Source organism: Peromyscus eremicus, chromosome 6 (genome assembly GCF_949786415.1).
Source record: "Peromyscus eremicus chromosome 6, PerEre_H2_v1, whole genome shotgun sequence".
Classification (NCBI taxonomy): Eukaryota; Metazoa; Chordata; class Mammalia; order Rodentia; family Cricetidae; genus Peromyscus; species Peromyscus eremicus.
In genome coordinates, this window is record NC_081421.1 from 44,082,895 (window position 1) to 44,099,070 (window position 16,176).

General features: G+C 45.1%; 1 protein-coding gene across 4 annotated transcripts in view; it reads left to right on the plus strand.

Moving 5' to 3' along the window:
- Window positions 1–6,930, plus strand: part of Schip1 (schwannomin interacting protein 1) — a 163,503-nt gene extending 156,573 nt beyond the window's left edge. For all 4 annotated transcript variants that reach the window (XM_059265463.1, XM_059265464.1, XM_059265465.1 and 1 more), the window contains 2 exons: window positions 1,323–1,416; window positions 6,293–6,930. In XM_059265463.1, the coding sequence (XP_059121446.1) occupies window positions 1,323–1,416; window positions 6,293–6,344 (146 nt within the window). In that variant the 3' untranslated portion in view covers window positions 6,345–6,930. The remainder of the gene's footprint in view (window positions 1–1,322; window positions 1,417–6,292) is intronic.
- Window positions 6,931–16,176: the final 9,246 nt, after the last annotated feature.

Genomic DNA, 16,176 nt, shown 5'->3' on the forward strand with positions numbered 1-16,176 from the left:
TCAGAAATCTAACTTTTCAGTATTTCGGAGAATGTTCTCAGAGCGACACCCCTCCCTAGAGTCATGTGAAGGCCCTGGGCATCCTGGATGTGCCCACCTCTGGCATCTGGGTGTCACCCTTAGAGACTGAGGAGCTCCCAAAGATGAAGGGTGAAAAAATAATATAATCTAAAAACTACTCTTCACACTTCCCCAAAGCCCTGTTGTTTTCTTTTTTTGTTTGTTTGGGTTTTTTTTTTTGTTGTTTTTTTTGTTAAAGACATTTATTTAGCAAATAGTTTTTAAATTTTGTTTTTATTTTATCTGCATGGGTGTTTTGCCTGCACATATGTCTGTACACTGCATACATGCAGTCCCTGTAGAGAACAGAACAGGGCATTAGATCCTCCAGAACTGGAGTTACAGGTGGTTGTGAGCTGCCATGTAGGTGCTGGGAACCGAACCCAGGTCCTCTGCGAGAGCAACAAATGCTCTTAATCACTGGGCCATCGCTCCAGCCCTAAAGCCCTGGTTCTACTGACAAGCTGATTTTCTAACAGCTTGCAATTTCTTTTCTGACTGTATTATGAATGAATGGAAAACACAGGTTGAGTATTTCTAAATCTAAAACCCAAAATGTTGTGGAATATCCGAAGCGTTTCATATCTTGGGCTAGGGTTGCTTAACTGATCAAATCTTTTCTATTATATAATCGTGAGTAAATACTCCAAAACTCAAACGAGTTAGAAAACAGAGACATTTCCGGTCCTGAACATTTCGTGTAGGAGATACTCCGTCTGTGGTTTATTTCTTCTCTTCAGCGTTTCTTTAATTTTACAAACAGGTCGTGTTGCTTCAGCGGGTGCTTGACCTGCACATATAAGAAGCTAATATAAGAGTCCACTGGAATTCAGATCCCCAGAATCCCGTGTAAATGCTGGGTGGGTACGATGCCACCTGTAATCCCACCTCAGAAGGTAGCGACAGCAGATCCCTAGAGTGAGAAGGCTAGCAAGAGTAGCTGTGTGGCTAGCAAGAGTAGCTGTGTGAGTGAGCTCTGGGTTTGACTATGAGGTCTTATTTTCATGGTGGAATTAATAATCATTCCCAACATAAATTATGGACCTCCATATGTATGGTTGTGCACCTATACATGAAAAATCATACAAATACACACATGCAAATCACACATTCACCCGAAAGAAGATCCTTTCCTATGATGTTGAATTATACTTTATGTGTACTTTTGTGTCGGTGAACATGCATAATGGGCCATACATGGTTGCATGTTCTGATCTGGTTGTGGCTTGATGTGGTTTTTAATGTTCCCTTTTTTGACCCAGGTTTGAATGAAGAGTTGGTCCAGCTGCTCCTTATCCGAGATGAGCTGCACACAGAACAAGACGCCATGCTGGTGGACATAGAAGACTTGACCAGGTCAGTCTGGCTCCCCTCTTCCAAAGGAGAAAAGTAGCCGTGGGTAGACCGAAGTTGAAGGACAAGAATTGGCTCTTGGGGACTTAATCCCTTACTTTTGTACCTAACTCACCAAACAGCTGTTGGTGTTTGGCGTTTAGAAGAGAGGAAGAGGCCCCAAATCCTCTTTAGGAAACGCATTATTCTTACTCTGTATGTTGGGGGTGAGGGTAATACATACGCTCCGGCACACATGTGGAGGTCAGAGGACAAGCTCGAGTGCCTGTCCTTGTTTGAGATAGGAGCTCTTGGCTTCCAGGGATTCTTCTAGCTCCAACTCCCACCCCACGGTAGCAGTCCTGGGGTTGCAGAACATGCTGCTGTGTCCAGCTTTCTGTGGTAGTCTAGTTGTGTTTCTGTTGTTGCAGTAGTTACTATGACCAAAGCAACTTAGAGGAGGAAAGAGTTGATTTCATCCTACAGGTTCTAGTCCATCACTGAAGGAAGTCGAGGCAGGAACTCTTAAGGCAGAAACCCTGGAGGAAGGCTGTTGGCTGGCTCCTTCACTGTCCAGCTCACTCAGGCTCATTCATGCTCAGCTACCTTCTTCATACAGTCCGGGACCACTTGCCTGGGGAGTGGTACCACCCCCAGTGGGCTAGGCCCTCCTGCATCAATTAACAATGAGGACATCTCCCACAGACAGGCTCACTAGCCAATCTGATCTTGCCAGTTCCCCAGTCAAAGCTTTCTTCGCAGGTAACTCCAAGCTGTTTTAAGTTGACAAAGATAACAAGGCTCACAGGTTCCAAACTCCAGTTCTCACACTTTCAAAGCAAGCATTATACTCACTGAGTCATCCATCTCCAAGCCCAGAAATGATGATAGCTGTCAGTCCATGAGGACCTCTTACACTGTCCCCTAAATCAGAGCAACAGTTCTAGCCTAGAGGGACTTCATCCTGCAAAACTGCTTCCCCCACCCCCCACCAAGGCAGTTGGCCCTCATCCATTCCATTCTATTGTTTCCGGCACAGGAGTAGCCACATGGTTGGTGCCACAAAGAGACACCAGCTCTTATGTGGCCCAGCTCTTGATCATTACTGCCATGCCTGGAAGGCAAGGATCCTGGCATCTTTCCCCAGCCTGGTGGCACCAGATTGTTCTCACCATGGAAACTCTGAGATCTGAGTGTCATGCTGGACATGGTTCCTCACAGGTTAGAGGTAACGAATCAGGCAAGTGCCGGTCAGGGAATTCCACTTCTTAGTAGCTCCCCTCATAGGAAAGCCCACCATACATATACAGTATGTATCATGCATGTATATTATAGGTGATGTACATATGCACATGAAATACTGCAAATATGCTTGTGACTTCAAGTGGACTGTGGCACCTTTTCCAAGATGCCACATGACATTCTTAAACCAGGAGATAACAGTTGCTGTTAAGCCCAGAAATGTGTTGGAGAGAAGAGAGAGGTTTCCCCAAGAAAGAACTCTGCTCATCTCAATTGACATAAGGCATTAGGCATATGCTCCAGATGCTCAAAATCACAAGTAGGGCCAGCGCGCTCGGCCCTGCCACAGGATTTTGCCTCAGTGAGGAACAGGTAATAAACTATGTTTCTAGTCATGCAATGTCATTGAAACAATATTTGTAATAAACAAAAGCTACATACTGTTGAGGCTCAGTTTTAGGACCCACGGTGAGCTCTTGCATGTGAAAGCCCAAAGTGGATGTCAAGAATCGTGCTTGATCTCTGCTCTACCTACATGGCTAGTCTGGCTAACCAGTTTGCTCTGGGGCTCCCGTACCTCCGTCTTCTGAGATTACAATTACAGGCAGGTCTCCACGCCCACCCAGCATATACGTGGATTCTGGAATCCAGACTCCAGTCCTCACACTTGCATGACCCCGGGTTCGTATGCTTCAAGTTATCTTATCCCTCATCCGGAAAGGGGTAAAAGTAGGCCTTGTAAGTTGAGAATAACTCACATGCTACTATTGCCACCTGGAGACCTGTTGGGGCATCGCACGTCAGCAACTGTACACCACCTTACCCAGAATTCAAGAGTCATGGAGAGTCCTGGAATTGAAAAGATAGGAAATCAGCAGTGAAGTTTGCAGCCAGGTCCTGTAGTTCACAAAAGAAGTCAGCAGTCTTCCATAAGCTCCGATTTTCCTGTGGTAGCAGAAACCACCTCCATCTCTATGGTGGTGCTGGCATTCCTTGCTGAAGGAGACGTTGAGAGACTACCCCCCGCCCCTGCGCCCTGCCATTTCTAAAGGTGTTAGGCTTCATATTAGTTTCTTGGTGAGCCTATGTGTATAGATGGGGTGATTTGGGAGACAGAGCAAGTGGGACCTTGGGGTCAGGAGGTGAGGGGTAGCTAGTTTGGAGGTGATAGAGGGAGCTTTTCAGTTGGAGCAGCCCTATAATAGGCAGGGACATGGTGCTCCAGCCCTCCACATGGAGGGAGAGAGCCATCCTTCTGGTCATTCTGCTCTGAGGTTGGGGGGACTGCATGGGGGCAGTGAACAACCAGAGGGTGCTTAGCCATTTCCAGTGGTAGTATCAGAGAGACACTTCCGGGAAGTGTGGGTCCCCAGGTTCCTCTACCTGTTCTGCTGTCATTGTAGATGTTAGTTCAAATCCAGTCCATTCACTTTCAGCTCCTCTTGCTGGAAGCCCCACCCCCACCCCCCCACCCCCCGAGATTCTGGTTTAATTATTCTTGGGTTTTTTTCAGAGTTTCCAGGAAATTTGAAAATCACTTCTGTCTCTTTAAAGAAGTTCTGTCTGTCCCACACTGAGCCCAAGAGCTCAGTTTTTGGTATTTATTCTCCCCTTGTGCTGGATTTCCAGGAGATCCTACACCACCACCTAAATCCGCTCCACAGTTGTGACCTTGGAGTGCTTGATTCTAAAAAAACTGTCCCGAGGGACGACCCCCCACTCATTCCATATTGCTGTGTTTTCCACACGTGAGCCTTGTGATGGGTATCACAGAGTGGCACCAGCTGTCAGGATGCCAAGGCCAGCTTATATCCCTCCTCTGTCCTGGCCGTGAGGAGCTTCATCACACTGTCATTTGGTCTGCTGTTTCTCCCCAGACGATGATAAATTCTCTGCCCTTGAAAGCAGGGGTCAGACCATTGGAATTCTTTGTTGTGTCTCCAGAGCCTAGCACTGAGCCTACCATGCACGTAGTAGGGCCTACCATGCACATAGTCAGTCCTCAGTAATGGTTGTTTATAAAAAGTTTTTTGCAGGGCTTGGATGCTGCACATCTTATAAAGGACTTTAATGTAAAAATGATTAATGAAGGGGTTTATTGAAATCCTTTCCCTCTTAAAATTTTAATGAAATCCTCCCTACGTATGTCTCAAAAGAACACGCAGCTTGTCATATTTCCTGAAGCTGTTTATTGCCTCTTTTTCTTTCCTTTGAGAAAGTCTCTTGAGGTGTGCACCTGTGTGCACTAGTGTGTAGATGTACATCAAACCAGGAACTGTAATTCAGTTAGCTGTAGTGAATCTTCCATCACAGAACGCCAGAATGTCTGTTGAATTGAGTTTTCTTGAGATGCACACAGACTGCGATATGAGAACAATCTGCTATGTGAAAAGGATCCGTAGCTCTTCATAGCCATCAACATGGCCTTCTTTTAGGGGAGAGAAAGCCAACGACAGCATTTCCCTGGGTCCCTTGATTGCTAAATGTGCATTGCCTTTGGTTCCTGACCTTCTGTGTGTGGCAAGGATGCTGGTGTCACTTCCCCAGTTTTTGACAAACCAGTGGTTTGTCTTCTCTGGACCATGGATGGGAGGCGTTCTGCATGACACCAGGGCTTCAGGCGTGGCATCACTGACTCCCCACATCCAAACAGCACACATGCTGTCCCCGAACCCTGATGACGGTTAGAAACCACAGTCTTAGCCTCTCATAAGATTTGCCATTTCCTAAAATCATCCTTCAAAACTTTTTAACTTTTTGCAGCCTACAGATCCTACAGTTCTTTGGGTGGTGCTTGTTCAGGGGGTTACCAAGAACCTGGCCATTCCTCCCCTCCTGTCCCCACCACCCACCTTCTGGTGGCCAAGTTTCACATCACACCCACTCTGGCCCTGTTTTATTGTCCTAACTATGGCCTTAAAATCAACTGGGGGTGGGGGAACTTATGCTAACATGGGAAATCTTTACATCCACAGGGAGCTTTTCATCATGCATTCATTTGACGTAAGCTCTAAGAACAAATTAGACGGCTAGCTCCAGGTTCCTGTCAGCCTTAGTTAATGCCTCAGTCTATGTGTGTTTAAATAGTTGCTCAGTTAACACCCAGCTACTCAATTGCAACACCTACTTTTGACTTGTTTTACCTTTTTATTTTCTGGAGTAACCTTTGGGCCACCCTACACATTGGGCAAGTGCTCTACTATTGAGCTGCAGCCCCACCTTTAATATTCGGCTCCTCTCTGTTCTTTCTTCATTTGCCATTTGTCCCCTTCCTGACTGCCTTCACTGGAATGCTCCCTCCAAAGACCTCACAGCCTGGCTCAGCCCCGGGGGCAGTGCCTGGCATGTAGATAGCACAGTTTCAGTGTGCAGGGATTCCAGACACTCGCCTCTTGACGTCTTCTGAACCCAGCGCTTTTCTTCTTCACAGTATTAATATCTGTCAGCCTCAAATTACTCCTGTGAGTCACATAATCAAGGAATCAAGATCACCTCGTATAAAAACTGGGACAGTCGATCGAGCTTGAGGGAAGCGCTCTTCCCTGGCCCGAGTGTGTTTCACTCAGAATCTGGGTTTGCAGGGTGTCGTAGCTGTGGGTTGGAAAGCGTCCGGATCTTTCTTCTTAGTGCTGAGTAATTGTGTTCTTGATTTTTGCAGACACGCTGAGAGTCAGCAGAAGCACATGGCAGAGAAAATGCCTGCGAAGTGAAAGGGGGTCACCCACCAGAGGACAAGCTAGAATTTATTTTGCTTCTGTGGTTGTGAAAAACGCTGTTGCTCAAGGTGGCTCCCAAACAGACGTCAGTGTTAGTCATTGGTAACGTCGTCCGAGCTTACTGTCCCGTGACTGGCCTTCGCTTCTTAATTTATTTTCATTTTTTTACTTGTGCCACTTAATATCAGGCCTTTTAATAAAATATTGTTACAAGAAATGTACAGTACTTACACCACCACCAACCGTGGATGAGCAGAGGGTAGTTTGAACTTTATTTTTATTGTTTAGAGACTTTAAGTTGGAACAGTATTTTGCCATTGACTACTCCCTTCCATTCTTCACTGTAGTTTTGAAGAGGGACTGTAAATGTCGGTGCTATACAAGTCAAAATACATGCCCGCCTCCTAGTGAAGTCGTAGCTCTCCATACTACGTATATTTTCATCAGTTTTCAACATTTTGTGAATGTTGACTACCTGAGGTTCATTCTTAGACGTGCTATTAACATTCTGTTGGATCCACACGGTTCCTTGAAAGTTTTATGTATAAATATGTAAAATAAAAATTAAAACTTTGTTTCATATGATATGTCCTTTTGCTCACTCACAAAAACTGCCTGTGCCTCCTCGCCCTTTTCCCTTTGTGACTAAATCCCCACCAGAAAGCTTCTGTCAGTGAACACTGCCAGATTGCTCCAAAGAAGGCAGCAAGGTAGGAGGGGGTGAGTGTGCTGTCGATGACGTCAGAACCAGCGTGTCTGGGATTGACTAAAGCTGTCCATCTGGAACATCGCCACTCTTCCATGACACTTCATTTCGTGGGGGCCTCGGATCGCATCAAAACATTTACCAATTTACCACATAGACAAATGGCATTTGCATTTTTTGGCGGCACTCTGGGCCTGACTTGGCAGAGTAGCTGTGGTCACCTGCACGAGACCCTCACATGACTGGGTCCACTGGCATTTTCTCCTGAAGGTGGGGAGGGCTCGCGGAGCCCATGAGGCTCTCCTCTGCCTGGGGATATCTGAGCATTGAACAATTGCTGGAATTGCACTGGAAGGACTGTCCTTGAATATGCAGTTGTCTGCAAATGGCCCATGCGCCTCTCAGTCAAATTCAGCTCCCTGGTTCATCAGGTTAGATGCGGGGGAATCATTTTGTTGGTCTGTTGTTGGTGCCCTGTCTGAAGTAAAGTTAGACATTTGTCTGGGCTTCACAAGAGAATCAACACAACCTGTTTTATTTTGTTTCTAAGGCACTTTTCCTGATCTCAAAATTCTTCAGCTCTAAAGAAGATTGTAGGCTGTTTTCTAGTAAGTAGAGAGATTCACAACGTGCCCTTAGTTAGTTGGTGTGCGCAAACGGATTAGAAAGCCACCAGCTGAGAGAGATGAGCAGTTCATCAGACCAGCTTCACCCCTAGGTCATCACCTGGTCTCTCTGTGAAGTCCATGATATCGACAAGACCTTAGAAACCACTCTCCTCCATCCCCCTTTCTCAGAAGTCCTCAAGCATTGTAAGTCACTGAAGGAGTTACCACCGTTCACGTTTAGCGAAAAGGGTCATCTTAAGTTGTAACACTCATCACTTTTTATGGTCTTAGTCAGCATTTCCATTCAGAATAGAAAAAGAACGCAGCCCTGGATGTGATTCGGTTTTGTGAGTTGGTTACTGGGCAGGCCTGATTGCTGTTGACTATGGAACCCCACTGAATTCTCTCTGCCAGAGTAAGTCCCACAGCAGCAGTCAGTGACCTACTGGTCACTGGGCAGGCCTCTGGTTCTCCTCTGCAGCTATGCAGCGGAATCATGTGGAAGCTTCAGAAACCACCGGTGCCAGGGTCTTACTGTGGCCTCGGCGTCTCTAATACTAGAACACTGACTGCTTGGGGGTGAGTCTGCAGGCGCCGCGGTGCACGTATGGAAGTTGGGACAACTTTCAGGAGTTGATTCTCCCCCTTTCCACCATGTGGGTTCCAGGGATTGAACTTAGGTCGTCAGTGGGCAAAGGCACTCGTCAGTCCCTTGGTACCTGCTGAAGGTCCCCAAGTGCTAATATTGAGAACCCCGTCACGGAGTTTCTTTTTTAGCTTTTGGTTAAACCACGTTTTTCCGTGTCAGGTGATTTTTTTTTTTTTCAGTTTAAGTGTTACATTCCTATTATTTTGAGCCTTTGGGAGAGCACAAACTTAGAAAAAGTATGCAAAATGCCTCTGCTCAAGCAAGAGAGAGTAGTTTGGCCGTCCACGCCTCCTGCTCTGACACCCGCAGCTGGAGCTGACACCGAAGCTCATTTGTCAAGAAAAACTGTTCATTTTTAAGAGTCTTGTCAGAATTAACCAACGCCAATAAACTTTAGACTCGTCTTTCGTCTTAAGCAATGCACCCTCCATAGCTACACAGACACATCTGAATGAATCCTTTTTTGACTGAGTTAAAAATAGGACTCTGCCTCTCTTTCACGTATGAAGAGAGTGGGGTGTACTCAAGAGTACTCGACTTAGGCCGGGTCTGGCTAAGGAAAGCTCTACCAGCTTCCTAGGCGTACGATCTCAAGAGAGCTACTGAGGCTGTGTCCTGTCACCTGTTAATCCTGTCTGGAATCACTGCAAAGACTGGATGAAACAACCACGTTCATAAAAGCACTCAGCACTCACAATAAGAACGGTGAGAACCATTGAATGTACGAAGTAGAGATGCTTAAGGAAAACATTAATCCATTCATGTCCATGTTCAGACAATCTCCCTCCCTCTAAATATAGGTGCTAGGCCATGGGGTGTACTTTATACCCCTTTCCCTGTATCTACATAAACAGATGCACGTGGGTAGCCTTTGTATTCCCATTTGTCCGTACAAAGTGGGACGCCATAAAACAACCCTTCGCTACTTGCTCTGTCCATGGAAGTACTTGCGTGTTAAATACGAGAATGTAGCGTTTGTCTTTTTGAGTCTGCCTTGTTTTGCTCAACATAATAACTTCCATTTCCATCTGTTTGCAAACATTCAAGCCACTCTTTTAAACTGTGTGTCTAAGCCATTTAACTGCAGATCCAAGCTACTGTCTGTAACGGCATGCCATTCCTGCCCTGCTGGCGCGCTCTTTATCCAGCCAGTCCCTTTCCTTTGGAGAGCGCCCCAAAGTTTTGCCCCTCCATCCTATTTTTGCTTGTGCTTAGCATCCTCTTTTGCCTTTTATTCTGCGCTCACCCCATGGCTCTTCTTTCCCTGTCACTTAGTGTGGGGTAAGTGTATCTCAGAGTACAGGGAACTACCACAGGGGAGGCCGCTGCAGAGAAGCCTGATTCTTCGGGACAAAGTTAGACCTACATCTGACAAAGACATAACTCATTTTTGTCATTAAACATTGAGCTTGAATGACACTTTCTTGTTGAAAACTCTCATTTTCACACGTGCCTACATAGCCTACAAGAATTCTCTGTCAGACTTTTCTGTTTCTTGTTGAAGAGCAGAGGCAATCCTCCACCACTTGAGTAACAGCAGCCCTCGGCAAAGAACCGCTGATGACTCTCACTTGAAGACACTTGGATTGACTGACAGCTCTCCCCTCTTCCTCATGGGCAGTGCCTCTTGGCTGAGGGATGGGCCCTGTAGACTGGCTTTCACTTGGGTTATTCTTACTGTTGTCAGGTTTAATCTCAGTGATTGGTTCATTTTTCTCCCTTAAGTACTTGGCCTTAAACCAATATCTGTTGGTTTCTTCTACTGAATCTGTCATCTCTAATAAATATGCCTATCACAGATACGGCTATCCATCTACTAAAATCCATGCCTCTCTATGTCCATAGTTGCAGAATTGCCCCTAGGACATGGCTCCTCAGACAGAGACGTTCCCAGCCCCCTATCTAAGGTGACTCCATGGTTAATTGGTTTTTCCCTGTAAAATGTGAGCGAGTGGCCGTGATGTGTCTTAGCTTCGGCTTAGGCATTGAAGAGCATCTGCCCAGTATCGTGCTCATCACACCAGCTGCAATCTCAAGACCCTAGGAGATGTCAGAGCCACAAGATGGAAGGGGTGTGGGTCCCTGAGCTGCTGTATGGGGGCAGCAGCCTGCTGTTCTAGTGGGATTCACCTTTGGATGTTACAGGAGTAACATCCTGTGAGAAATGAACAATGGCATTTGAACTAACATACACTTAGTTGAATCTCTTTCTTAAAATCAGCATTACACTAGCAAATGCAGGCCCTCAGTAAGGACAACCAGATTTAAGAAAGAGTTAGAAAACCAGTTCTGGTCTCTGAGAACAAACTGTTAACCAATATACCACACTGTTTCATTTCTCTGGAAAATGAGTGAGTCACTTTTTCTGCCCACTGACCTTCTCAGCTTAGTTTAAATCCCATTTCCCATTCTATCTTCTGTCTCTGGGGCAGAAATCAAAAGAAGATCAAGGTAAGATTTATGAACAAACAATCCTTTCCAGAAATGAGAATATAGATTGTATAATGATGTTGTGGCTTTAGGAAATCTCTGATATCCATCTGGAAAAGCCTGGATTCCTCTAATCCTCATGACCACACTGATTATTTCAACCCCAGCTAAGTTCTGAGAAGCACGAAATGCCATTTGCACTGATGCACACTTACTTTGTCTAAATACGATATGACATGTTCATTCTGATATAGGTTGGGGTGATGAGTTTTTCAGGATATTCTAATGGAAGCTTGTAGTCGGTTGTCAGTATAAACCAATACCAGTAATCTATGGATTAATCACCTGACTGTACGAAATGGAAATATGAAGCCAAAGGGCTTTCCAGTCTGGAGCTTTGGTTCACAAAGAATTGCCAAGAATGGTCGGGTGCAGTAAGTTCTCTTACAGAGCACACTTCTCTTGGTACATTTCTCTTCTGGATTCCTGCTGGCCTCCAGTCATAGCACAGTCCTTGGTTTAAAAGTTACTGAGTCTGCCGGGCGGTGGTGGCGCACGCCTTTAATCCCAGCACTTGGGAGGCAGAGCCAGGCGGATCTCTGTGAGTTCGAGGCCAGCCTGGGCTACCAAGTGAGTTCCAGGAAAGGCACAAAACTACACAGAGAAACCCTGCCTCGAAAAACCGGAAAAAAAAAAAAAGTTACTGAGTCCGTTTCCCTGCACCAGGCATAAGAGCCCAAAACAGAAGAGACATGGTTATGGGGAAAGTGATTCTGGTTTCACCGTCCCGACTCAAGCTTTTGTTTTGATCATTTACTACCAGATTCTTTGATCCTTTATGTTCAATCAATACCTTGTTTTCTGGCTTTTCAGAAAATAGACACATGTGTTCTGACTGTGGGAAGGCACAGTGAGGGTGGAAGGGGGTCTTTAATTTTCTGCCTCATAAAGTTACTTCCTTCCCGATGTCAGTTCTCAGAAGGAATCGCAGCCTGTGGTGACACGCCATCTCATCTTATGTGTGGGCTCTTTTGGTCTCTGAGCATCCCTGTGTATTAAACATGGCATCTTAAAGACCCTAGCGCTCATTCCTCACCTCTCGAACAGTTTACAGAGAAGACAGTATGGATGCTGTCAGGAGAAAGGCCTTTCCTGTTGTCACAAGGCACCCATTTCCTTTTTCCAGTGAGCTAAAGGACTCTTATCTCCACTGGTAAGACAGATGATTTGAAAGCATGTCACTAGCTCAGATGCAGGCCAGACGGAGAGCAGAGCATCAGGCAGCTCTGTCAGGCTAAGCAACCTTTTCATTATCATCTTTTAAAGTGGAATTACATAATTTCTCCCATTCCCGTTCTTCTCTCCAAGCCCTCCCATTTATCCATCCTTGTTCTTTCTCAAATTCTTGGCCTCTTTTTCACTGTATATACACACATATATAATACTAACTACATACATACGTATTCCTAGATACATTAATACAGTCTGTATAATGTCACCTGTATGTACATGATCTCAGGGATGACTACATGGTATTAGATAACCAGTTGAGAGGGGAGGTTCTTCCCTAGTAAAACCATTTCTCCACTCCCAGCATTCTCCAGTTGCCCATAGATCTTCGTCTACGGGTGAGGTCCCTACCAAGCAACTTTTTAAGGGAAGTAATGAATGCCTCAGAAAAATAGTGAGAAGAGGGAATGTTTGCAAGTCATAACCCACAGAGTCATAAACCAGTTCTGGCTAAACCCAGAGTGGGAGTGAAATGCCACAGAGGCCTTTCTGGAGTTCCCAGCCAGGGTTACACAACACAAGGTGGAGGGTGGGATTTGCATGGAGACAGCAGCTTCAACTGCCAGGTCTCCCCCAAGAGCAGAAGAAGGAACCTAGGCAAACGCAAGGACTTGGGAGAATGGAACCATGGCTCAGTGCATGGTCTGGGGACTAAGTGGCACCTGCAGACCTTGTCAGCTTCCCCTGAGGCCATGACATAACAGTTTCTTCTAAACACACCTTGGTACATCGAACCCTCAGGCCAAGCAACCCCTTACTGGATGCAATCTGCTGGGAGGGAGCCAGAGAACAAAAGCCTACTTTTTTACCAATCTGCAGTTGCCAAGGAAACGGTCTTTAGTCAGCACAGTGGTACCCAATGAACTGTGCCCATCCAGTTCCAGGAGTGCTAAGGTCCAAAAGGCATTTGTCAAAAGCAGCTGAATAGTTGCACATATTGCAGGCAGTGTATAAACAACCAAGAGCCTCTTTGGCTGAGGCTTGACTACAGCCCAGTGTAGGGAATTTGCCTAGCAGGTAGAGGTGTCCAATCTCCTGCACTATGTAGTGAAAAGTCTGGAGTGCTCCCTATTGAAGCGAATCTTGGGGCCTTCTTCTCCCAGACACTGAAGCAAACATCATTTGAGAAATATAAATCATTGTAATTTGGAGGGAAGAGACAAAACCAGTAATGAAGAAATAGACCATCAAGGGGTTGATTAAAGCCTCTGTTGGCCACACTTCAAGTTTAGCGTTCATTTGCATCTTACATAAAAGAACCCTAGACAAACTATCTTCCTTTTGAATATAAATTCTTTGCCTTGTTTTTGCTTTTCTTGTTTCTTTTATCATCATCTTAGTCCCCTGATTTGCATAATGTAGTAAGAATCTCCTTGCTTAGCCACTAAAAAAAAAATCAAAATGCCCACTTCCTTTTTTTAGTATGCATATATGTATCACTTCCTCGACCGTGCTTTTTTGTGACGGACTCGGGGCCACAGCATCATAGATGCCTTGGTTGGTGTCTTAACAGTGTTGGCTATGCCTATCAAACACCACCAGTGCCTTGACGCCATATGTGAGGACCCTCTGGACGGACAAGCTGAGTCCAAATGGACCGCCTTCTCAGAATTTTGAAACTCAAGGGAAGATGTTCATGTACAAACGCGTGGAGTTGCCTTGATTCCAACGAAGTAGACAAGAAGCATGGCTTCCACATTGCACCAGAAAATGAAAGACAGACCTCAAGACTTCTTCAGATTTCTAAGACAAGTACCCATTGCCATTCCCACCTCAAATTTGCCCCAAGCTCAAGACTGAAAGGGTTTTCACTGGGACTTCCTCGGGCTTCAGTTTCCAGGCCAGTTAGACATACACACACATCACACACACACACGGACAGTTCTCAACCCACTGTAGGTACGGAGATGCAGCCTTCAGGAAGACAGTGCCTTTACCCACAGATCTTGCAGCCAAAATCAGAAAAAGAGTAAACAGTGGGAGGACTTCATCCTCCAAAATTCTGGAAGAGAACAGAAGAGATGTTTGATGAGACTAATACTGGAGACACCCGCGAAGAGGGAAAGAGAACATCAAAGTGATTTCATGTGTTCATGGTGTACAATGTGAAAGCTTGGACTGTTATATTATACACATCATGCCAGGGGTCACAAAGCATGTAGGGACTAGACTGATGAAACTAACCAAATAGATGAAACAAGTTGAGCGTAAGACAATGGTGATGATAAGGAGTCCTTATACAGAGTGAGGGGACTCGTAGCCAAGCAAAGGCTAGCTGCTTATGTGCACTGAGCTGACCTGATTTCTGCCACACTCTTCTAAGATTTCAAAATAGTCTTGATTTATCCATGGATGGTGGTACACACCAATAATTCCAAACGTTGGGAGGCAGAGTACTGCTATGGGTCTGAAAGCAGCCTGGGCTACTTAGAGGGCTCCATGCCAACCACAGATGCAAAGTGAGAACCAGTTTTAAGAAAACCCTAATAGTTCTAGGGGATTCTGGTAGAATGCTTGCCTAGCATTCCTGAGGTCCTGGTCTCAGTCCCCAGTGTCACATACAAACAGGCATGGTAGCAAGCATGTGGGAGGTAAAGGAAGGGTGATCTGAGGTTCAAAGTCATGTTTAAGTGTATAAGGAGTTTGGCGCCACCCTTGGATGCATGAGACCCTGCCTCGGAAGAAATTTAATTCATTAATTGCATGAAAATAAATCTAGATTCTCAGAAGAACACATTTCTTCTGCTCATCAATGCTTGGCTGGACAACATTAGTCACTGAAGGTCACTGCAAGACTCTACAAAACTCACATTCACTGATATCTGTTATATTATCCAATGACAGCGGTATGAGCACAAGGTGACACTTCTCTGCGATGTTGGCACCAGTAATACGTGGCTTTCCCTGATGTTCGTTGATAAAGTTGCCCTCTTGGCATTGGCTTCCAGGAAGCAATGAGTAAGACTTACAGTCTATCTCTGACAAATTGAGTAAAGGTCCCAGCCTTGACTTTGCTGCATTATTCCTCTAAGTTGCCTCAAATTAATTTTGGGGGAATCAAGAGAGTTATCATAAGTAAATCAATCTATCTTCTACTTGTCTATTTTTACTCATGTATTTACATACTAACTTAGGCCTGGCTGGATACTAGCATTTAGAATCTTCTCCCAGGGCAGGGAGCTGCCAAAGGTGAACATCTTTTTTCAAGACCATATGAAGAAAACTCAAGTCCTGTTATCAATTACACCTATATAAACATCTTATATGTGTCATATTTCCTTCATATATATAATAAAATATGTCATATATACTCCCATTTCTCCCCTACATATCTCTCAATATATTCCCGTCCTAACTTTGGTTGGTTGGTTTGTCCTTCCTTCCTTCCTTCCTTCCTTCCTTCCTTCCTTCCTTCCTTCCTTCCTTCCTTCCTTCCTGCATTCCCTCTGTTGCTTAGCCCCCTCTGGTTCCACTGTCTTCCCCTTCGGAAATTGTTTATTCATTGTCTAGGTTTTCCTGCTCCCTGTGCGCAGGGAACATCATTTGTCTTTGCTTCTTTATTTCCATTCCAGCAAATGACACTTAATAGTACCTAAGTATATAATTTGAAGGACTGAACAAGTAAAAGAATGTTCCATGTTATCCCACAGAGAAATCCTGCTTCTTGTTTCTCACCACTCAGTTTCCTCATTACACCATTTCTTCCATTAGTTCTGAGGCAAATACATCTGCTTAAAATTCCATATATATTTGTTAAATATCTCTCTCTCTCTCTCTCTCTCTCTCTCTCTCTCTCTCTCTCTCTCTCTCTCTCTCTCTCTGTGTGTGTGTGTGTGTGTGTGTGTGTGTGTGTGTGTGTGCGCGCGCGCGCGCGTGCGTGGATTCTTCGGTTCTCTCCTTCCACCTTGTGTCTCCTAGGGATTGAACTCAAGTCATCAGGCTTAACAGCAAGTACCTCTACTCACTAGGTCATCTCACTGGCTCCAAACTCTATATCTTTTCAGGATGAAGGCATTCCCAAGCCTTTGTAAGACATTCAATCTTTTAATAAGATCTTGAACAAAACTTAGTCCTAACGTCCATTAAACATACTGAACATAAGACCCTAGTGTACTTTATCAATGAATTACAAAATTTTAGGCA